Here is a 25,419-nt window from a genome sequence, read left to right on the forward strand (position 1 = left end):
GCTGCACTTTACTTGACGTCCTACACTCATTCGATTGTTTTTCGATTCGATATTTTCATTCAATTGTTTCATTCGATATATCGTTTGGTTAGTTAGGTCAGGTTAACCTTACCTAACTAACCAAACGATATATCGAATGAAGCAATCGATATATCGATCGATATTTTCATTCGAATGAGTGTAGGACGTCAAGTAAAGTGCAGCCGATTTAAATATTTATAAAAATAAATTTATTAAAATATTTAAAATAACACATACGTAATTGAAAACCGAAACAATTAATGAAAAATCTATATTATCTGTATATTATAAGCGGAGTCAATATTGTCGTAGTTCAGTAACCAATATTTCGTAAATACACAAATACCATTTTAGCTGCTTCCAAACAAAACAGCTGTTACAACACCACTTGCGACGTTGCCACTTCGAAGGCCGCGGCCTGGATAAAGGCGACCGTGTCTACCATCTACCTCAGCTCGGGCTTCAGTTGTTGCACCATTGGACAATGCCGCGAGAAGCGCAGGCATGAAGCTGTGTTTGTTGGTACTGTAGTGAAAAAATCACGGGCAATCTAGTGTTGGTGAAATGTGCTTGTCTACACAGATTTAAACTAGATTACTATGACAATGAAATTAGTTCAGCATTAAATAATTACTTTATACATATCAATGGTAAGGAAAAGAAAATCAATTGTTACACTTCACATTCCTCAACAAAAACCCAATTGAAATCTATACTTATTTAATACGCAAGCATGATTTTTGTGACAATTACTCCTCCGAAACTACTGAACCGATTGACATGTTTTTGATGTCATTGGAAAGAGTGTAACGTGAAGTTGTGCAGGAAACTTTCTTTTTAGGGAAATAATCAGAGAGTAAGGCCCTGGGGCCCTTTAAAGTTTCATATTTCTCCATAAGATTAACATGGGAAACAAAAATTGTTATGCAACTCCAGCTGTTGTCAAAAATTAAAAGTGAGAAGAAAACCATATGTTAATTTTAAACGGTCAATAAGTTTGCTAATTTTACAGTTTTCTACAAACATTTACTGACTTGGTTGAAATGAAATATTTACTACTGTATTTGTATTCGGGTTGGCGTAAATATTACAATGGCAAAAAGCGAGAGAGCCTGGATAAATTGATATATTCTGTTATGTACATCTTGAATTTTTCCATAATCTTTGGATCGAATCCTTTAAAGTCATCAGAAATTATGCACGTTATTCCTTTTAAAATAACGCCTCCAATACTTAGAAATTGCTCGAATTAGAGCAACAGGGACACTAGTATTAAAAAAAGTACAACTACAAAATTGTTAAACCAATTCAAAATAAAAAATTTCTCAGGTTCTTAGATCTCTATACAGTAATTGCAGCCTCCAAATAACATTCAACCATAAAACCTTTATCTTAAAATATTTCACCAAAACGTACAATATCTGTCATCACGATTAAATATCTTAAGAATTAACTTGGAAGAATATTAAAGCCAGATATGCCTTATCTGAGCATAAAATGAATGAATCTGAAATCCTCTTTCTGAGTATTGAGGGATACAAAATTGCTCTTTTACAAGAAACTGTTCCTTAGGAGGGGGAGTTTTAATACTAGTAAAACGATAGTAAAATCATTAAAAAAAGGAAAAATATAAAAATGCCTGCTTCAAAACCTTGTAATGAGAAAGGACTCTGAATGTTGTATGTATGAGATTAATGTTCGTAACTTTACAAACTTCATGAATTTACAAAAGCCTAAAAGTAGTTTGACAAACGAGACTTATTTAAAAATTTTTAAATTCATTTTTTGGGCTTATTTTTGAGCCTATTTTAATTTATAAAGGGATTTGGCACATCTACAGGGAAATATCTTTTATTTGTTACCAACCGTGTGTAATTCGGTCCAGTGGTATAGTCAGGCTAGCTGTCATAAGTTTTGCAAAAGTTTTTTAGTAGCTTATATAAGATTATTTATTATTAATTTGGTTGGTTACATGAATTATTAACTGATAAAACTGGCTTGAATGCTTCACCAGCTTCTGATTATTCTTGGCAAACATTTTGGATTCATTACATTATGAGTCACATGACTGAGGTGGAAATTAAATGAAATAACAAACAACTCGGCATTATTAAAACAAATCTTTAATAACTTTTTTTATATACATATAACTTATGTATACTGGAGAATTCCCATGGTCTTATTTGAGAAATTTCTTGATGTAATGCCCTGCAGTACTTTTACATCTGTGGGTAATATTATGTTTAGTTTTTTTAAATTTGTTTCTTGTCCCCATAAAAGAGGGAGCATGCAAATAAAAACAATTCAAATGTGTATTAAGAAACAAAAATCCAATCAACAAAACATTAGAATTAGCAAACCCTTTTGTGAGAGTTTAATTTTGTGAACTTTAATTTTTACCGATTCACAACTATTAAAAAGACCCTCACAACATGTATTTGTAAAATTCATATCAAGCATATCCATAACATTCTTCGCTGATACACTCGGAACCAAAAACACTGTTTGCAGGTGCAAATAAATTCGAAACTGAAACAAGAAATAGGATAAGAAAAAAAAAACAACCTCTTGCGGTATTAAACGTATCAAAACATAATTGAGCAGTTCAGTAGTCGTCTCCGCGGCTGATCACTTCTTTACAAGTGGGACGTAGGACAATGGTATGTTCAAACTGCGCAGTGTAACAGCCCTTGATGTCACAGAGAGGGGGGTATGACTCAACGATGCCTGGAAAATTAACCAACTGTTAGCATTGCCAAGACTTAAATCATGTACTACATTTTACATCAAAATGCTTCGTACGGGTCGGCTAGTATATCTACAAAACAAAAAATACATTTTTAAAAACTGAAGTCAGCCTAAAAATCTATTCTTTGTTTGAAGTTCATTGTTGGTGATGGTGAGTTAATGTTGTTTTAAGGTTTATTGCGGACATTTTCCATCACGATGGTAAAAACAATACACAATGTTTCGGGATCTGAAATCTGATCCCGTCATCGGGTGAAAAACTTAACTAACACATTACAAAATAACAATACACAAAAGTCCAACCTAAGTTGGAATACACTTCAGAGAGTAGCAGTCAACAGTATACAGTGCATATTTTTTTTACTGCTACTTTCTGTAGTGTATTTCAACTTAGGTTGGGCATTTGTGTATGGTTAGTTGTAATGTGTTAGTTAGGTTTTTCAACTGAGAACGGGATCAGATTACCACCAATTAAATATCGGCGGTAGTCCCAACTAAATTTCTCAAAAAATTTTCATAAAAATGCATGTGGTAACTTTTCAAAATTCATCCAATGTTGGGAAAAGCCGCTAAATCACAATTTTAGGGGTTTTCCCGTGGATTGACTTTGGCCAACATTTAGTAAGTCACTTTGCACATCCAATACTACAAAATAAAACCATAAAACGTTTTATTGCAATTTTGTTAAGGTCATATCCTATATTTCTCTGGGAAATTTTTAGTTTTTTTTTATTATGTACATATTATTGTGATTAAGCCAGTGTTTTTTTTTCTCTTAGTCAGTCTGACACGTGGGACATGTAGTTTAAAAGAATATTAAATCAATTTATTTTTCCTACAGTCACCCAACAAAGTTGGCTTCCTTGTACTGTTTATAGTACAGAAAGCTGCTAATTGCTGCATATTTATACTTTGTCGTACGGTTTATACTTTGGCGCACATCAGGATTCCAACGAAACAACACAAAAAAGCATGGTTCTATTATGCACGTAATCCGTGTACGCTTGGAAATAAGTTGGCAACACTTAAAGATAATAATACTATGAGCAGCTGATTGACTATTATAACTATGATTTAACCTGTCATTTCGTGTTTATAGTTTCGGTATTTCTGGACTTTTCTTTTAAACGTTTTTAAAACATTCCTACGATCTTAATAAACAAGAAAATACCTTTAAAGCATTTCTTTTTTTTTGGCGCAGAAACCACTTTAAATTACAAAAACATACGGAACTATATTCTCAAGTCGCGGAGCACATTTCTTGCCGAGGAAAAATAGCGGAGTGATACGGACCGGGTACTACTTTCTCTAGAGCACCTATTTGTGTTGCCAGCTGAACCTAAAAACGTGTTGTATAGTGTTTGAAAGACTAATTATTTATATGCTTTATAGTGACTGTACAAAAAATATAATGTGTAACACGAGGGCAAAAGGCCTTTGCTGCACTCGAGATCATTCCGAGATCATCACTCGAGTAAACATTGCTCTAGTGTGCAGCAAAGTCCCACTTTGCCCACTAGAAACACAAATAACTATTTTTCATGTATTGTATTGAGCATTATCTTGTAATTTAATTACTGTAATACTTGTATTACTGGGAGAAAAAAATATTTTTATTCTTATACTTAGGCCTAATCCAAGTTAAAACTGTAGAAGGTTCCACGTTTATAAGTAGAATCTTGGTTTTCGGGATATAGCCAAATTGTAAAACTGGCAACAATACTAGTAACCGTTTCAGATGAGTTCAACCAACAATTCATCCAACTGTTTAAGTCGATTCAGATTAGGATAGCGATTGTTGTTTGAATTAAATTAGCCACAGCCAATTTTTCATTGTTGTTTGTTAAGAAAATTGTAAACATTGCTAATTGAACAATCCAAGTTTTGTGGTTTGTTTATTATATTTCAGACCTTGAATTTAGAACATTAGGATACAAAACCCTATTAAAACTAAAGGTTTTAAAATATTGTAATACAAAAATTAATATATAAATTAAACTAATTTGACTTAGTACTAACACATTGTAGTACTTAAAGACTAATATATTTACTCGTCCTTATGTGTAAAATGATCTCCCTCTACTTTTGAGAGCTCAAATTATTTAACCAAAACGCAACTTATCATCAACCCTTAATTTCTCAATGACTATTTTCAGTACTGAGGAAGGCCGAAACTAAACACAAGTTTTAAATGGAAGCCCTCCTTCTTACCTTTGTCACAGAGGTCTTTCAAAGCCATCTGATATTTAGTAGCCCCTGCACGATCCAGCCAGCGCTTGCAAAATGCCAGAGTTCCAAAATTGTTGTTGATTGTCCCTAAGAGGGATTTTGAAGACTGTAACCTGAAAAATAAAATAGATGTTTGGGAACAAACTAATTGCATTGTCTTTTTACAAAAAATAATAAAAGGAGTTTTAGTTAGCAGTGCGAGATAAGATTCCTCAATAAACTTTATCTTAATGTGGAGGATGTTGTAAACCAAATTGCACTTGAATATCTTAAAGTGCTCATTCTATTCTGAATAAGTATGGAAACAAATTAGACATAGGTAGCTTTTCCAAACCGTACACTTTTTACGTTAAATAAGGAAATGGTTAAATATTTCAACCTAAAACCGTAAAACAATTATTAGGAATAACTAAGCCTGACTAGGATAATAAATAAATAGTTGAATGGAATAGTTAAAGAAGAGGAAAATATGCAAGTATTTTTTGTGTGCAGTCCAAAAAATTTGAAAGCCTATGATAAAATTGTATTGATACGTTTAGCCTCTCCCAAAACCTTTCAAAAATTAGATGTTTTAGCATTTGAATTCCCCATATGGAGAATAAGCTATTACTGAAGGACTTTTTAAGTCCCCAGAGGCCCAAAACACCATCTATTTGAATTCATATAGTCCTTTAGCACAATAACTCGGGCAACAGTCATCCGATTTTCAACTCATCCGAAACTATGTTGTAGTTACTGAAAAAGTCAAATAATTTAGTATATCAAAGCGTTGCTGTATGCTCAATAGTTCTGGAGGAAATCAAAAGACAAAGACATACATAAATTAAAAACTCCCAAATTAACCTTATAGAATAGGTAAACTTTTGTAGTTTACTTGTTTATGGATATATTTTCATCAAATTTAGCATTTTTTTTTTTTTTATTTTATACAAGCCTTATTAAAAAAAAACTTACTTTACTAATGTCACTACTGCGGTAAACCTATGTACTAGCATTGACTATTATAGTCAAAGGTACTAGTTAAAATTTTTTTTTTTTTATTATAGAATTAACTTAATCTGATAATTTTAAATATATATTTTACTAAGGCCCGATTTCACCAAACACTTAAACCGCCGTTAAACCATGCTTTAACTGCAGTTAACTCTTAACTGACGAAATCGGATTTCACCACCCGCCGTTAGAGCTAGTTTAGACTAAACCGTCGTTAGATAATTAACTGCCCAATTTTGACCGGTTAACTTCTTTAATCCTTCGTTAAGTAAATATCAGCTGGCTTTAAGTTTAAAGTTTATATGGAAAGGCGAAATGGTAGAAGAGAATACGGTACGAATTAGCTTTTGAAAGTAAGTGATGGCAATGAAGAGTAGCCTATGTTTTTCGCCGAACTAGATGGATAAGAGAAAGGGTTAATGATTTTAATAACAAAGATGAAATTGATTTTATTATTAGATATGAACTATCAAAACGTTTAGCCTTTTTCTTTAGGAAATGAATTACCACTGTAGTGGTTTGTGTTTAGGCTATCCCACATAGTGACATAGCATTGCCTTAGGTTATCTCACAAGGTTTTTAGTTAAGGCGTATATCTGTGATCAGCGACCGCATTGAACTGTTTGGCGATCAAGAGCCGTACTCTTTAATCCCGACTAAAAAGAGTGTCCCGGCTCTTCTACCAACATTATAAAATTTATTATTTCATTGTTCGAAAAAATAGGCTCCCTTTTCCTTCTCCCGGCTTTGGGTAACCCTAACCCAACGTTCAAACAATTGTTTTGCGTTCGGTCAGACGTAAGTAAAGCAAAATCTAAACCTAAATTGTCATTATTCTGCTAGTATTTTATAGAAAATAATTATTTTTGTGTTATCTTTATTGTGTCTCGTTCTTGTAATTCTTTTGACTCCAGTTTTTTTTCACTACTTCAAATGTACCAAACTGGTTAGTTAACAAACAGAATATTGAACATCCCTGTAAAAAGTTGGATTGCAAAACACAACCAATTTGTTCCTCGAATATGTTTGATCAACATTGCTTCGCCTTTATTTACTTATGTTAATTGTTTTGATATTTATTCTTGCTTTCTGTTGTTATTTTGCTCAAAATCTATTGTATTCCTGTAGGCTTGCTGTTTCCAGTTTTGTTTTCACTACCTCATAAACAATAATTTATTTTCTAGGTTATGTTTACTTGCTCCCGTAACAGCCCGGTTGCCCCATGACAGTTCACTGCCACCGCCACCTGGATTTTACTCTAAACTCTCGTTTATAAAACCAGCGTTAGTTTTGACGCGTTTTCGTTGGTGAAACCAGATTTCCTTAACTGTGGTTTAAATCATCGGTTAGTTTTAACCGAAGTTTAACTAAACCATCGTTAGCGAGAATTTGGTGAAATCGGGCCTTAGAAGCATATCTGACAAATATAAATTTGCTTACTCTACAGGTTTGCTGCAGGTAGAGTATTATTCCTTTCGCAGAAGCAACTAGAACAATGTCAGCTATTTTTTTTTTTACTATGAGTGGTATTGCTTTCTTTGAATGCTACACAAAATCCGTTCTTTGGCCTCTGTCTATGCCACATTTTATGTGGCTATCCGTAAGTTACTTTGTGCAATTCTTTGTTATATTAACCTCCTTTTCCCCCATAGAAACTCTATAAACACCAACTCAATTCAATGCACAGTACAACTTGGAATTGAAGTTATTAAATGAACATCAGAACAGCTTAGCCATAAAAGATCACATGGATGAATAACCAACAAATATCGTAAAATTAGTACCTTAGAGGCATGAAGCCTGCGTCAAAATTCTTCATATAGTGTGACACCTCCATATCATCATGGACCTGACCACGACCAGTTGATCCGAACGTCTCTATGGCGTAAAACTCATTTTCCTCCATCACCGTAGCATCACCACCTTTTACTATAGGAACAGTCTTGCCTGCGTGGATGCCTGAAACATGTATTAAGTGAATGAAACCACTCACGAAAGATTAGTTGTTTTCAAAGGATAATTTCTATGGAAGGGAGGCTGGTTAAAAGTGTGAGAGTAACCCTCCTTAATTTTATTAAAGCTAATACTGTAAAACAGGCTTGCTTTCATTTTGTACATTAGGGGTTTGCTAGGATTAGATTTTAAAAACTTAAAAAATAATATGAAATGCTCTGCTCTATTCATATTACATATCAGAAATTAAATAAGGAATAAGATTTGTACGGGTTAATAAGAGTAAAAGGTGAAACAGAGTTAGGAGTTAAGATACAGTCCAACCTCAGTATAACGAATCTCAAGGGACCGAACTGAATATTCGTTATATCAAGGACTTCGTTAAAACGAGGTTCGCTATATAGAGGTTATGTTTGCAGGAATTTCGCTAAGTCGAGGTTCAGAACCAGCGTCGGTCAATATAGGTCGGGATTAGACATCATTAAAACACAATTAAAGTAGCATAGGCTACAATACTTTAAAGTACAGTGTTTACATTGTACAGTAGAACCTAAATTATCCGGCATAATAAAGGGGAGGGATATTGAATATTGCGCAATCATGACAATGGCATTGACCTTGGTACAGGTTAAGAAACTGTAAGTTTAAAATCACAGCTTGTTCTAACCCTCCTAAAACCTTGCCAAACACTGTATTGCGTAGTCATAAACCATGTAAAGAACAAAACAAAACAGTAGTAGAAAGTTTTGTAAGCTACTGCTCGTGATAGGCCGGTAGGCTACTTACAGTACAGTACCGGTACTGATTAATCACAACAGAGGAATGTCAATAATAATCATTAACTATGGCATTGGTGTTGCTAGTTGAAACAAATCGTATTGAAAACAATACAGTAAATTATTAGATAAGACATTATAAAAGTGTATAATCATAGCCAACTTAAAGATAATAAAAACACTCGAAAAAGGAATGTTAAAAATAATAACGATGTTGCTATTCTTTCTCTTTGGGTTTGTTTTATATTCTTTCTTAGGTTTCTCTTCATCCAAAAATTGTACAATTCACCATAGTTACTTATCGCCCAATCACAGCTTACTAAACATTACGTCGTCATCAGTCCTCAGTGAATGAAATTAGTTCTCAGTTGCAACATAGCGCGCGCAGCGACAGCAGACAGACAGAGATGTGTAAAACGGAGCAGACGAATGTTAGCGCAAGCGATGACGTCACCTTTCCATTTAATTTGATAAAGAAACAGATTTTTCAAAAACAATAATGGGGTGGGGGATTTGTTATATCGAGGGAAAGACGTAGACAATTCGTTATGCAGAGGTGAAATTCGCAATATAGAGGTTCTGACAATGATAAATTCGCTATATTGAGGTGTCTTATTTTAACCGAAATCACGAAAAATTCGTTAAATCAAGGTCGTTGTTATGGTTTGTTTGTTATGTAGAGGTAAAATATACATTGTGTCTTATGGAGAGTTCTAGGGGATTCAAAAAAATTCGTTATATCAAGGAATTCGTTGTATCGAGGTTCGTTATATCAAGGTTAGACTGTATAAGAAGTGTAGTAAGTGTGTGTAAGTGTTGTGTGTCGGACTATGGGATCGGGATTCACGGGGAATAATTGGGTTGTTCTCATTTTTGACCAACAAAACATAAAACCTAGCAATTTCTTTCCAAACCATTTTGTAGAGGATAAAAAACAAATAATGATATGTGTTGTTGTATGCTAAATGGTTAAGGAGAATTCCCAAGTTATTCTTATGGGGAATAATAACTGTTGTATTTGGCTTATTTTAATCGAATTTTGCTTATTTTATAAAAAAAAATTATTTCAGACATATTACTAAAAACACACTTTATTACCTTCTGTGTAGTAGGCAAACCTCATATAAACTAATTTAATTTAAAAAGATAATCAATCACACATTTACGGTAATATCTTAGTGAAAATCATATAAGGTAAATTGAAATTCACTTAGTTTGCAGGCTTGCTGCAGTGGGGGTATTCCCTTGGATACTTACGATAAGGAGCAACCGAGTGTCCATTTAAGTTCCTGATTGACTTGACTTGGTAAGTTTTACCATCAATTTCAACCTCATACGACTCCATCACTTCCTGAATGGCGGCTCCTATCTCACATAGCTGAACATCTATACCAGCAACCTGCAGAGCACGTTTTAGTATGAGAGCAAAAGGTTTGAAGAACTCAATCGTCACATTTAACTTAAAGGAAAGCATTCATCTTAACCATGAAAAATGTCAAGAGAAAATAACTTCTAACTGATGGTAATATGATGTATTAAAGTAACCCAATTTGTTTACAAAACATGCCACACAACTTTGAAGAAACAGTTACGGTATTAAACGTTTCATATAAAATAGATACTTTATATAAGGAAAAAAATACTTTCATCATCGTCACATCAAAACCATGAACTATTAAAGAAATCAGCTTATTCTTTTTAGGTCCCGCTAATCAGAACAGGGTTCGATTCACTTAGTTTGGAATAGCTGGACTCTATTATTATAAGCATATAATAATAAAATATACTAGTTTGTTTCACACACTAGTTTATTTGTTAAATCGTTAAAAGCCAATTTCCACACAAAAATTACCTTAATTCCAGTATTGGTAGCATCTCTAACAGCTTCTATCAGTTTGTCATACTTTGGGTTGAAAGTGCAGGTCCAAGCACAATCAATGATGCGACCTTAAACAAAGATATAATTGGTTGAACCTGTAATACCAGACATTTATTTTTTTTTAAACTGATAAAAAGGAGATTTTGCTCAACTTAGTTAATAGCCTACTTCTTGGTTTAAAATGCTGTCTGTATCAGTGAAATACGGTATTCTAATTTTTGTAAATATTTTTAAGAGTTGTACGTATGTTTCTTGGGTCAGAGTAGACTTGTTCCCATGCAGGGTAAGCCAAATATTATTTTGGCAAATATTCTTCAAATATAGGCTCTTGTGCCATGTCATATATTTTATCCCCAACAGTAGAGTTGCAGTAATTTTTGTAATGCATGATGGACTCTTACTCATTCAGGTTAGCCTGCTTTTGCAACAACAATCATTAACCCTCACATTAAATAATATTCTTACAGAAAACGTATCTATTACAGAAAGTAGATAAATACAGGGCTTGTAACAGTTCTTGAGGTAAAAATAAATAAAAAATAACCAAAATTATAAAAAAATAACCAAAAAATAACCTTCAATAAACTCAAAATGTCGCTAAAAATTACAAAAACCGGCATTGTATTGGGATATTAAAAATATGTAGGCAATAAAAATGACAGGATAATTTTGAACTAGGTAGTAAGTGATAATCTACTAAGGCAATAATAATAAAAAAATGAAAAAATAGAAAAAAGTCCTCCCATCCTCCCCTTACTTTTTCCCATTTTTTTCCTTTTTAAAGATTTATTTAGACAAAAAATACAAAAACAAATATAATTAATATCCTAATACTAACATTTTTTACTTAGATAAATGTTAACGTCAAATTAAAAATATATATTGAATAAAACATCAAAGTCAAACATAGCTCTTAATTATTAGGTTTATCCTTTTTTTGGAAAAAATTTGAGATATTTGAGCGGGAAATTTCCCCCTCAGTTCAGGTTGACAAGTATCATAAACCAAATAAAACAGGTATTAATTATTTAAACAAATTGTTAATTTTAAATAGCATAACAATATGTACACATACAAATATGTATAAAGTCACAGGTCTTATATACAGAATCAAATGAACAAAGACAAGAGTATAAATCTATGTTCATTTTGGTTTATGTTACTAATCCTACCCCTCTTCATTGGGGGCATTTCATGAGTTTTAAAAGTTTTACGAGCGTCATCAAAATTGACCAATAAAAACCTAATTGCCCTAAAAAATTAAAAAATAACCAAAATCCCCAAAAAAATAAAAAAAATAACCAAAATTAAAAAAAAAATAAAAAAATAACCAAGTTCCAAAAAAAATAACAAAAAGTAACCAAGAGCGAAAAAAATAAAAAAAAAAATTAAAAAAATAACTTGTTAAAAGCCCTGTAAATAATTTTAGGTTGGTTGGGAATGTTTGAGGCGTTCTAACGTACTGCAGAAAAAATACCAGGTAGGTCATAATACACACAAAAAACATACATTACCTATTTTGTGCCCTGGGGTACTTTGTCAAGGTATAGACAAAGACTAAGGTAAAGCTGGGTTTTCCCAGGCGCGGAAGAGGAACAGTCCGCTATTGAAATTGCTGCTCTACGCCTGAGAAAACCCGGCTTTATATACCTGCTTACTCTTTAATAATATAAAAATCCCTACTACAGCAAGAGTGCAAGAATAAGAACTGCATTTACCATTGATATGAGTTCCAAAGTCAAACTTGGTAACATCATCGTACAGCAGCACCGTTGTGTCTCCAGCGTTGGGAGTGTAATGCGCTGCGCAGTGGTTGCGGGAGCAGCCCGTAGGAAACGCTAGGCCAGCCTTCAGTCCATTCTCTCCAATCAGAGCACGAGCAGTCTTCTCAAGTTCTTCACATATCTCGATCATTGTCATACCCGGTTTCACCCAGCTCTGTATGTACTTCCTGGTCTGTAAACAATTAAGTAAAATATCTCAATTAACCAAAATATGAAGTTAGAACAGACAAATCCTCTTGTCCAACGTAGCCTAAATTAATCTCAATAAATAGCTGACCTAATTTTACACTTTTAATACAATGACTAAGTAGAATCACACACAACAATCTGTCACACCAGTTCAGAGACTCACTCATTCCAGCTTATCATATAAAATACAGGTTTAATTGTTTAATTGATGTTGTCAAGATAGGAGAAGATTAGTTAATCTGTCAAAAGCCATAAACAAAAATTAAATTGGTTGCTTGAACAATTTTAATTTGCTACTTTTATTTTTTAATACATTGACCACCAACTAAAACTAATACATACAATCTAATTATAAAATTACCTATTAGCGAATTTCCCTATAGGGAAGTAGCTATTACCGTAGGTCTCATGGTAAGACTTAGGCCCGGGACAGATTTACTTTTTCATTTTGATGTCCCCAGAGGCCACAAACACCATTCGTTCAAATTTTTATATATGTATATATATATATATATATATAGATAAACTCCTCCGGAACGACTTCACCGATCGTTATGAAATTTGGTGTGTAAATTCTGTAGGTATGCGAATCGGACGTAAACTATTTCCCGTTTCGAAATTCTTAAAAGGGCTCCGCCCCAGTGGCTCTGGAGTTTCCCATGTTAACCTTATGAGAAATGGAATTAATGAATCTTAACAGCTGTTTCAATTAAACAAGTTGGTTCTGTTCTATGATGTTCAATAGCATTAAAGTTACAAGGATTACCAACAGGGTGCAGCACTATTATTTCTTTTACATTTATGACAACAGCTAATTTGCAACCAAAAGGTGAGTGAGCGTAGCGAACGAACTTCAACCTGGAGGCGAGTGAGCGTAGCGAACGAGCTAACCTGAAGGCAAGTGAGCGCAGCGAACGAGCTCCAACCTAAAGGTGAGTGAGCGTAGCGAACGAGCTCCAACCCAAAGGTGAGTGAGCGTAGCGAACAAACTTCAACCAGGACGTGATTGAGTGATGCGAACGAGAGAGGCGAGTGAGCGTAGCAAACGAGCTAACCTGAAGGCAAGTGAGCGCAGCGAACGAGCTCCAACCTAAAGGTGAGTGAGCGAGCTCCAACCCAAAGGTGAGTGAGCATAGCGAACGAACTTCAACCAGGACGTGATTGAGCGATGCGAACGAGATCATCTTGAAAATTAAACGTAACGGTACTTTCTTTCCATCGGTCTGTCTTAGGGGAAACCTATAACTTAGGCGATACGAAGTTCGCCGGGTCAGCTAGTATATATATAGATTTATATATATATATATATATGTGTCCGTGAACACGATAACTTGAGTAATTTTTATCCGATTTTGATGAAATTTGGTTTGAAGGTGTAAGGCGGGATAAACTTGAATGAGTTCGCGATCCAGCATGATCGGACCATGGGAACAGGGTTTTATGGGAGGTTTTATGGGGTAAAAATTGGTTTTTCTCACTTTTGACCCTCAAAACACAAAATGTCCCAATTTTTCTCTAAACCTTCTTAAAGAGCTTAAAAAAACAAACAATTCAGTATATCAAAGTGTTTTTGTGCGGTTATTGGTTACGGAGAAAACTAAAGAAATTGTAAATTTAAAATTCCCATGTTATTCTTATGGAGAATATTGTAAAATGTTGTAGTTTGCTTGTTTATGGATATATTTTGATCAAACTTGGCAAATTTATTTATTTTATAGTAAGCTATCAATATTTTACTAAAAACACACTTTATTAGTTTCCTCGTAGCAGCAAACCTAGGTACTCGTTAAACCTAATGTTATTTAAATAGATCAATTGAAAATCAATTCAGCCAAATGGAAATTCGCTTAGACGGCAGGTTTGCTGCGGCGGGGGTATTTTTGAAATGTTTTCCTATACCAGAAATGTAGGCCCTACTCTTCTGTGAGTTAGCCTACAGGTAGGCCTATTGGATATCAAAGTAAATTCTTAAATTATAATTTTTTAACTTGACTATTGATGAAAATCAATAGAAATCTTCAAAAAACTTTATTAACAAGAAAAATAAATATGAAATGGGTTCTTTCACAACTTTTTTAATTTAAACTAATGTTGTTCTCTGGAATTCTCTTGTAGGAATGATTAATAAAAATACCCCCGCCGCAACAAACCTGCCAACTAAGCGAATTTCCATTTCTCTGAATGATTTTCAATTAAATCTATTTAAATATCATTAGGTTTAACGAGTACCTAGGTTTGCTGCCACAAGGAAACTAAAACTAATAAACTGTGTTTTAGTAAAATATTAATAGCATAGTACAAAAAAATAAATTTTCCAAGTTTTAACAAAATATATCCATAAACAAACAAACTACAACATTTTCAATAGCCTACTCTCCATAAGAATAACATGGGAATTTTTAATTTACAATTTTTTTGAATTTTCTCCATTACTGATAACTGTACAAAAACACTTTGATATACTAAATTATTTGTTTTTTTTTAAGCTCTTTAATATGGTCTAGAGATAAATTGGGAAATTTTGTGTTTTAGGGGTCAAAAATGAGAAAAACCAATTTTTACCCCATAAAACCCCCCGTAAAACCCCGTTCCCATTGTCCGATCATGCTGGTTCGCGAACTCATTCAAGTTTATCCCGCCTTACACCTTTAAACCAAATTTCATCAAAATCGGACAAAAATTACTCAAGTTATCGTGCGGATGGACACATATATATATATAAATTTGAACGAATGGTGTTTTTGGCCTCTGGGGACATCAAAATGAAAAAGTAAATCGGTCCTGGGCCTAGGTCTTACCATGTGACCTACGGTAATAGCAGTGTTGGGGAAGCTACTTTTAAAATGTAGCTAGCTACAACTACTGCTACATTTCCAAAAAAGTAGCTTAGCTACAGCTACAGCTACAGTTCCGAAAAAGTAGCTAGCTACAACTACAACTACAATGAAATGTAGCTACAGCTACAATTTTAGCTACTTTTCCAAAGACGTTAATTTTTATTCCACGCACATTAGGTAAATGTAAAATTAATTGCAACTACATTTTTATTGAACAAACATTTAAAAAAATGTCAGTATTGTATCTAACATTACTTGGAAAACAAATTATTCCTAGATTGTATTTAATTTGTTGGCATTATAAACCTAACATTACAACAACAGAACCAAATAGTTGGGTGTCCCATCATATTAAGTAATTATTTTTAAATATTGCATTATTTTTAAGCATCTTAAAATGTAATTTTCATTAAGCTCAAAGGACAAACAACCAAACTATATTTTAAAAGCTAATTTTATTAATTTAATATAGATTCATTTATAGATGTTTTATATCAACAATTAAGACCAATAAAACTGCAAAAAGATTATTTAAAAATACTTTTTGTGTTACAGAGCCTAGCCTACTGAAATTGGAGTTTATTGCCTTTCTTTACTTTTAATGTTAAAAACAACATTGCTATAGATTTTAAAGTGATAAATTACTTATTCTACGAATAACACTTTTCAATGTCAAGAAATCGTCCTTTATTGTCATTATGCATAGGGCAAATTGTGCTTCAACCTAGTTGGTAGAGAAAACAGTATTCAGCAACTTATCCTGAAATCGGCTTTTAATTTAAACATGATGAAATTTGTAAAGTAAAAATAACATGTAGGCCTACTTGGCTATGTAACAAGTTGGCTATAGTAGGCTTGTTCTTGCAAGGACTAAACAGATATATTCATAATAATTGAACTTGGTATTCGTCTTAAACCATAGCCTCAGTCCTATACAAGAGCTGTTAGCAGGAGCAAACTATGCTATTTTTCAATGTAAGTTTCATGTTATATGGAGATTTTTTTATTACAATTATCATGTAGTCTAGGCATATCTTAAATCTCATCAGGTAATTTCCTCTTTGCTAATTTAGTAAACCTTTGAAAAATCTTCGTAATCTAACCAAGGAAGGGCTTGTGATGATAAACCACAATCAACAGCTGAAGCAAAGGTTGATAGACCAGCTTTCTCATTATTTCAAGGTGTGTTGGTTTACCATTAAACCCCAAGTTGAAGCATTATCGATATAATAAAGAAACTAAATTGATTACTAATTCCCCTGTCCTGTCAATCACTTGCAAGCATTCAATTCAATAGCTTCTCTTGTCACCGGTACCGTCGTCTGCATCTAGCGATTTTATTTTATCTGACAGTAATCATAGAGTAGTAAATCAAGGAAATGAGAGCCAAAAATGTGGATAACACTCATTTAATGGCCTCTATGTCCACACAACGTTGTAATAGGGAATGAAACGGCTGCAACCAGCTGTTTGAAGCCAAGAAAGTAGGCCTATTTTTTTTAAAACCTCAGTTTGAAAGAGGTTGTTTCACGTAAGGTTGAGGTTATGATAAAAATCACTATCTCAAACAAATGTTAATGTAGCGAGAAAAGTAGCTAAAATTCCGCTACAACTACTTTAAAAATGTAGCTAGCTACAGCTAAAGCTACAAAATCTTAAAAGTAGCGTAGCTACAGCTAACGCTACAAAAAAAGTAGCGCGCTACTGTAGCGTCGCTACTTGTAGCGCGCTACTTCCCAACACTGGGTAATAGCTACTTCCCTATAGGGAAATTCGCTAATAAAATTGATGAATTATACCAGAATCGCTGTAGAAAATATTATTTAAAATACCTTTTAAACAAATTTTAAATTGTAGAAACCATAAGATCTTGATTAGAGAGGATCTTATTAACCAAGAGAAATGAGAGATTAAAGTAGATCTTGGAAGCAGTTTTGTAAGATCAAAACATTGTGTGCCCCTAATATTTTACTGCAGACCTAGATGCTTAAGGACTGAATTAAACATACAATCTAGCAAGAAATTATCAACGCAAACTTGATTATTAGTTACAAGTCCTGCTCTTTAATTATAGTTCTAAAAATACCTTCTGAAAATACAATCCTCCGATTCTCCTTACCTGCCTATGAGCCTCTGCAGCATGCCTGGCTTCATTGTAGATATCATTATGAAGCCGATCGAGAGTGCGAGCTTCTTCCGAGGTGAAACGATCCTTGGCTGTTCTGTAGTCCATCTCCTGTCCAACTGGGTAATTGCCTGAAATAAACACGTCACTCAATGTAGGTATATGAGTTTTTACATTGTTGTTTAGCTTTCCAATGGTTATAACCTTTTATAAACAACTTCCATGAGAAGCATTTAATGGAGACAAGCAATAGCGGTGGAGTGGTTTTCAAACTTAATGGCCTACAAGTATAGTTCTCAAATTGGGCTTGATAATGGCCAGTTACGGAAAGTAAAGAAACGTCTTATAAGATTTAAAACATATATTTACACTTATACTGTTACTCACAAGACGGTAAACGTTTTAAGTATTTACTTCCTGTAAATTTAATAACACGTAGGGCCTACAATGCTGATCAAGAAGTTATTTAATGGCCAGTTCTAATAGTCAAAATCTAAAACCAGTGAAAATTCTTTAATTTTTTTAAGAGGTTGGCGGTTTTTTTTAACCTTGCATAGGATATGGGCCTGTGCGTGGAACGCATCTAGCAAAGCAAGGGGAGAGCCTGTACAATGCAAGGGTGAACTATACTAATAAAAAGTAGTTTGGCAGTGACCAGGATCCGAACCCACGACATTGCTGCTTTGGGCCCGAAGTCAGCACCACCACTCAGACTCATCTATTTACTGTCTTTAAATAATTATCATAAATAAGTGACAATATATCCTTTTCCAAGTCAGTTTCATATTTCAGTTTTCCCAATAAGTGTTTAACACAAACAAATACTGATTTAAGTGTTAACATTCTGATAAAAGTGTTTCTCAGTGTCTAATCCAGTGACGTTTTGCATGAAAGTATCTCACTAAACACTTAAGGGGGAAAGTGATTTGAACCTCTCAAATGTTTTTGAATAAGAAAATGAATTGAACCGGACAATCTCGTGCTGAAGTCTGAGACACTAACTACCAGAAACCTAACACCCCACCAACCCATTTTGAAATTAATGAGAATATAAAGCTATTAGTAACAAAATAGTTTTGGCTAAAAATACATATTTCTATCTGATAGCTACTGATCATACCTTCAGGGAAAAGTTGAGCTATTGGAACAGTCGGTGGGTCAGTCTGTTTATTTCCCTTTCCTCTATTCCTTTTTCTAGGTTTCTTCTTGGTCTCAGCATTGCCTCCGTCTTCTGCATTTTCAGTCTCCTTGTTCCCATTAACTTTTAGATTGCTAACATCATCAGCTAAAGTTTCCGCCGTATCACCTCCGTCCCCAGGCACATCGGCCGAAGCTTCACCAGCACCTAAAACATTTCTTGCTTGGATGACTGAAATAAGATTCAAAATCGAAAAAACATGACAAATCAAAAGGTAACTTTTTATCAGCTTGACTGCATTAAAACAATGCATTTGATTATATTTGTTCATAAACTGACTTTAGGTCTTACATTATAACATAAATTTTATCATGTTGAAACAGCACATCCAATCCTTCTGATAAATAAAGGATAGCAGAAATAAAAAAATCTATAGAAACTTTTTATCAGGATTGATACAAACTAATATATTATTTGTGACATTTAGCCTAGGGAAATATTTTGTGTTTTTCAAAAAGCAAGCTTCTGGAATTATGATAAGATAAAACCTAAAGACTCTGTTCAGTAATGGCGAAGAGATTACAGCTGTGCAAATTAAGAGCAAATTTGTAAAAATGTCTTTTAAAAACCACCTGTCAACCTTTCCTCACTTAAATGGAGAACTGTCGTTGAAGTTACGGATACCTTTACAGCTGTCTTAAATAAAAATTTTGAATCAAAGTTTCAACATTAATTTTAGACAAAAATTTGGATCTAGGATAGGCCTAAAATACTGTGGGTAAAAATATATGTGGGGTGTGGTGACATTTTTAAACCAAACTTTTGTTGTAGGCCTATTTAAAAAATGTTTGACATCAATTTATGTACCCAGCGAGGCAATGTTTAGTAGGCCTATTGATAAATTAAAAACCTTGTGAAATTAAATACCAAATACAAGGCTTATTCAGTCCCATCTGTTTAAATAAAAGTTGGATGACTAATTAGAAACAATTAAGTAAGGTGGTTGGTAATAAGTATTATCACTATAGCACTATAGGCTAATCACTAAACGTTTAGCTGAAGACTGCTACATTACATATCCAGACATACAGGCTAATTAAAATAGCCTATTGAAAAATCCATAACAATAATGATATCAAAATAAAACCTATAAATACCCAATTAAAGAAAACAAAACTGCTCATATCACTGATGATCTGTAATATGCTATTTAACGTAACTTGAAACTCTAAAACAATGTTGCAATAGCTGGTATAATTGACTGCAATTAAACTTCTTATCCTATTGTAAAATCAGTGACCTGATTCAATGAATGCTGCCTATTATTACCTGGTTTTCATAGCCCTACCAACTATGTTTCTCTTTTATCTGTTAATAAATTTTATGTGTTTTGAACTACCTAATTGCTACACCATAAAACCGGATAAGGGGGAAACAATGGCCTAAATTACTGGTTGTTTTAATTATAAAATAAACTTATCTAAAGTTATTAAACGGATACTATTCCGGGCACATCCACAACACATAAGTTATGGGTTTGGGCAGCTTCCCCTAAAAAGCTTTATTTTAGTACAGTGTAATTACTACATTGCCTTTTCTGTAAAAACGCCACTGGCGTCAAAAAAAAAGTTATTGAAGTTTCACAAAATAAACAACAGCAACACTGCACTCTAAGCTGAGTAGCTAAACATTACTCACCCAGCAATCGGAGCTTTGCCAGTTTAATCCTGGGAAGATTCAGAAGCTAGCTTTTTTTAAAGGTTTGAAACTGTTCTCAACTATCCTTCATTATTGGGCTAGAGTTAAACAGTCTCAATGATGAAAGGCAAAACTAGGATCAAATTTGTTACGATTAAAATTACAACCAGCCGCCACTGATTTTTACAATCTTTAACAATTTAATACCCAAATACCAACTATATAAAATGAAAGTAAATTTATTCTCCAACATGAATATACTATATATACTTATAAAGGCAAATATAAATAAATAAATATTTTACAGTGTTTTAAGTTACATGAAATGTTGCTGTGCCTTTTTCATGTGGCGGTCAAATTGTTTGTTCACTATGACGAAATGTTTCAAAAACAGGCTAAATGAAGTAATGTGCCAATCCTCCAATTTAGTAAGTCTACGCACAAGAAACAGTTTAATGTACAGGCTAAATATGTAGGCCTACAAATTTAAAACTAATAGGGCTAAATATGATTCGTAGTGATGAGGTCACAGTCACACCCGCGATACTCGTTGTTGGTGAACAGTCAATAATGTTCACAAAAACTGGCTAAAAATAGTGCCTCAGGTTTCTAAAAGTACTGTCAGATTTCAGTCAAAAAGGCACAATATATAATTTCCAAACAGAAAATTATTTACAAACTTATAATCACGATGTAAACAGATACGGTATAGTAAAATCACACCAGACCTCGACTTGTTAGTTGTTGGCCAACAGAGATTGACAGTGGCGGATTTACCATAAGGAACACTAGGGTAGTGCCTAGGGGCGCCTGCCGTTGTGGGGTGCCCGGCCGCGGTATGTGGCGGGCGGCGCATCAGCGGGTGACGAGCGGCGCAGCGGCGGGCGCATGATTTAATGCTACTCATATACGTGTGTTTTACGCTATGTTTGTGCGTGAAAAAATGACTGTGTGGCCGTAGCCTTAGCGGTGAAGATGACTCACGTTCATGTCGCGACGTGTAGTGACAGACATACGACTGCGACTAGCGAGCACTGTCAGTGTGTCATTTCCAGTACCTGTGTTGTATTTTTCTAGTGGCAGTTATATTATAAGTAAAATTATTGTTTAGCTGTTTTGAATGTTAAATTTAAAATCTTTCAGTAGCCTATAGTGAGTTTTGTTGTTAACCCGCATGTGAACATGTTGGTTAGTAAATAAGACAATTTAGTCATGGCTCAAACTTTCGCCCATTTTATTAATTGTTGATTAAAGTAGGCTCTTCATAATTAAATCACGATATACCTAAATAGGCTTATTTATTACATTTTTGTAATGATACAGTGGATGTGTTAAGAGCAGTCATAATTTATTTTTGTTTTGGCAGAACAATATAGGCCTATATGTTTATTTAATTTAAAATGTAAAGTGTATTAGGCCTAATAACAGGCCCTATTTATTTTATTTACGTGATAAAATTACTTTTTTTGGAACCGCTTTTGTTTGTTTTACTTTTTTAGTCATTTTAATTTTGTAAATATGCATTGAGAAAATAATAATAATGAGTGAAAAATGAAAAACGTCATGAGTGGTGACGCAGCATTTTGCACACTGTCAAAGGAAAAGCGTGAGAGAGAGACTTCCTTTCCTTTATAGCGAAACACAAAGGGGCGGCCAGTCGAACGGGCCTAGGGGCGGCGCCGTCTAGGTAAGTCTGCCACTGGAGATTGATTGTTAGTCTTGGACAAACCAACAAGTGATTTTTTTGAAACATTTTGGAAATCTTGTGATGCGTACATGGTGCAACTGACTTTGAAAGACATTTTTGTTTATTTTAGTGCTCACTTAGCCTAAGTTATACAATGATCCCAATAGGCTACGTAACAAAATTCAAGACAGAATCTTATCTTTTAAAACATCTGCAAAAATTATTCCATTTTAGGCCTACGATCGTTTTTAACCATTTTTTGGAATTAATCAAAACCTTGCAAAACGTGACTTTTAGCCCTCCCAGTGTTACTTGACGAAAATTCGACAAGCAGCACACTTTGTGTAGTGTTACTTGTCGATTTTTCGACACGCAGACATCGTTTACGGCGAAGGCTCTATGACTGACTGAATCGGATTGAACTGGATCGAGTTAGGTATCGTTCTTTCCGTAATATTCTAAGCTTTCTCCAGAGGTCTGTCTCTAAGCGCTATTCATTTTAGTTCCGAATATATTGTAGCAGACAGCTGACGTGCGTGTATTTGTAAACAGCTAGGTTCCCCCGGACCGATGACTGATGTGTTTTATTACGTTTATCATTGTTTTAGTGTTAAAAATCAAAAGTAGTGATATACGTGGTGCATTATAAGAAGATTTAAGTGGTTTTGAAGTGCTGGTTGATGATCCTGAAGAAGTAGGTAGTGATATTGATGTAAATTATCAGCCAGATTCCTAGCTATGGTTAGGCTATGCATTCTTAGCTAAACGCTATGTACTGAAATCAGTTTTTTGTCCATAACTTACTTATTAGCAAATATACTTCCCTATATTATTATATATTTGTAATCCTCATAAAATTTAGAACAAAGTGGCTATTTTCAAATATTTATAGGCCTATAATTTATACAATTTCATTGAGCGCGAACTTATTTTTTTTTTTGAAAATTTTCGAAATTATATTTTTTTTACCTAAAAATTTTTTTTTTTTTTAATGTTCCTTATGTTTTATATATAATATTGAAGCCCATGATTTTCCAAACAAAATGGTATATAGAACATTAGAATTAACATTGTTTTAAGCTTCTCAGATCCGTTTTAATAAAACCTTGCAAATGCGCCAAAAATAGGTGGACATTAAGGCCTAAACTATGGACACTTGGAGGGTTAAACCACCTACCGCGACTATTATAGTAGCACTGCGAGTTAAACCAAATGCCGTTTAAGTAAGTTAGCACAGCGTGAAAGTTTAGAGTGATACCAGGGTTGGTACTAGTCTAAGTTAAATTTGGAAAATAAAATTCCCTGACTTTTCCAGTTTTCCATACTGATACTAGCCTATACTTTTTCCAGGTATACCGTAAGTCGATATCGACTTAACTTAACTTAATCAAAGCCAAGAAATATTAATTTATTAATCGGACGACAAGGTAATCACCTGAAGTGCCATCTTTTGCAGTAACTTAGTAGAACCTGATGCACAGCTGAACAGTGACCCCGCAGGACCAAGCAGTAACTTGATGTTATAAGACTGTTAAAGAGGGTTTGGTAAACAGTCATGAGATAAGTTAAGGCAGAGTGATATAAGTTAGCCTAATCGATATCACGTAAAAAACAATGTAAGTTACGATAAGATATCTAGGCCTAGGTAAATATATTTCATCCAATGATATAAAAATGGTAATACAATTATCAGTGGAACTGTAAGTTAGGTACTCAGATGAGATGGCAGCTTCCTTATGGAATGAATCACTTGTTAAAAACCAGGAGTCAAGGACATTAAGTGTCCATTTTAAACCATTTAACATAATTTTGAATGCAAGTTATTGTGAATGAATGGTAGGCCTAGGCCCTCTAAAGCCTTAAAACCAGGAAATTCGGTATTGGAGGATCTGTGGACTAACCTAGACCATTGTAGGTAGGGTCCTAGGCTGGTTCCTTGAGATGGCCCAAATGTAGCCTCATGCTATGTTATTTGTATAGTGTAAAGTAATTAAATTACAATCTAGGAAAGCTTCAAACTATTTACCTGCTTTCTTTTTCTTCTTTTTGCGTTTCTTTTTCTTAGAAGCTTCTGAAGCACCATCTTCTCCTTCAATGTCAATTTCATCGTTTGCAATGTCATCTACAAGCTTTTCGGCGGACTTGCCAACTTCATCGAGCACGGCAGCCATTGGTTTCTATGTTTTAATAGTGTAAACAATGAAAATATTTATGTCAAGCACCAATTTAATACGAATTCACCTTTCACTCAGAATTTTCAACTTCCACAATTCCACGCCGGAAAGAAGGAAGATCTGCTGTAGTGAAAACTTACTATCGATAGTACTATCGATAGTATCGATAGTTTGAAAATATCGATAGTGGGTCGATAGTATTATACTATCGATGAGACTATCGATAGTTTTTTTTACGTTAAATTAAGTAAAGAAATCATTATCTGGTACTCTTACATTTCATTGTTTGTCTGTTAATGCATACCTATAGCATTGACTATATAACACTACTAAGGTAGTGTTATATAGTCAATGCCTATAGTTAATATTATAGACAATTTTTTTAAATCCATTGCAGAAAAGCTTGGTAGACAAGTAGGCTACCTTCTCAAACATTTGAAAGCGGGGGCATTTGCTAATTCACTACCGGACTTATGGGTACATTTGCCTCATGGGTTTTAGCATACATAGGAGACACCGGTATACGGTATTTTCCTTTGATCTATGGCTTTAGATTGTCATAATATATATATATATATATTATTTATGCAATGTGAGTAACAAAATATTTTTGTAGTGAATAGTAAAAAGAAAATAGTAAGAGAATTTTTCTTTTTTTTATTGTTGTAACCCTTAAAAAAACTTATTGTTATTTTATACAAATGTTGTAATATTTTGGAAAAAAACATAACCAGGGCGTCACTCATAAATTGTTAAAATTAATAATCTGATAAAGCTTTATCTTCGACTAGGTAGAAACCATTGTTTAACATGCAGGCAGGATATATACAATATTATATGCATTAAAATTCCATTTGAGTGACTATCGATAGTACTATCGATAGTATCGATAGTTTTTAAAAAACTATCGAAAACTATCGATAGTGTGACTATCGATAGTAAGTTTTCACTAATCTGCTGGATGAAAATTAATGAACAAAAATAAACAACATCTGTTGCTCAGTTGATTTGTTGATTATGATTGCGGCAGACTAAAATAGAACAACATAGCCAACGGTAAAAATTGAAAATTGAATTCTGTGTTGTTGTAAATATACCGTATAAAGATCGATACGAAAATGTTTGCTAAATTACTGTGAAATCGAAATGGCCTGTTAGCGAATTTCTCTATAGGGAAGTAGCTTTTAC

At 33.8% G+C, this 25,419-nt stretch overlaps 1 protein-coding gene across 1 annotated transcript; it reads right to left on the reverse strand.

The window, feature by feature from the left end:
- Positions 1-2,122: 2,122 nt before the first annotated feature.
- On the reverse strand, positions 2,123-24,361 carry LOC128994691 (methionine aminopeptidase 2-like). The gene is made up of 9 exons (XM_054419414.1): positions 24,084-24,361; positions 18,655-18,879; positions 17,529-17,665; positions 12,318-12,555; positions 10,573-10,667; positions 9,978-10,119; positions 7,776-7,950; positions 4,981-5,111; positions 2,123-2,748 (listed from the first exon to the last, which is right to left on the reverse strand). Exons 1-9 carry the CDS (start codon positions 24,226-24,228, stop codon positions 2,627-2,629), a joined length of 1,410 nt encoding a protein of 469 aa, XP_054275389.1. The 5' UTR covers positions 24,229-24,361; the 3' UTR covers positions 2,123-2,626.
- Between the last annotated feature and the right edge of the window lie 1,058 nt (positions 24,362-25,419).

The sequence above is a fragment of the Macrosteles quadrilineatus genome, unplaced genomic scaffold (assembly GCF_028750875.1).
Source record: "Macrosteles quadrilineatus isolate MER2022 unplaced genomic scaffold, UCM_ALF_1.0 Scaffold_5__1_contigs__length_97177068, whole genome shotgun sequence".
Taxonomy (NCBI): domain Eukaryota; kingdom Metazoa; phylum Arthropoda; class Insecta; order Hemiptera; family Cicadellidae; genus Macrosteles; species Macrosteles quadrilineatus.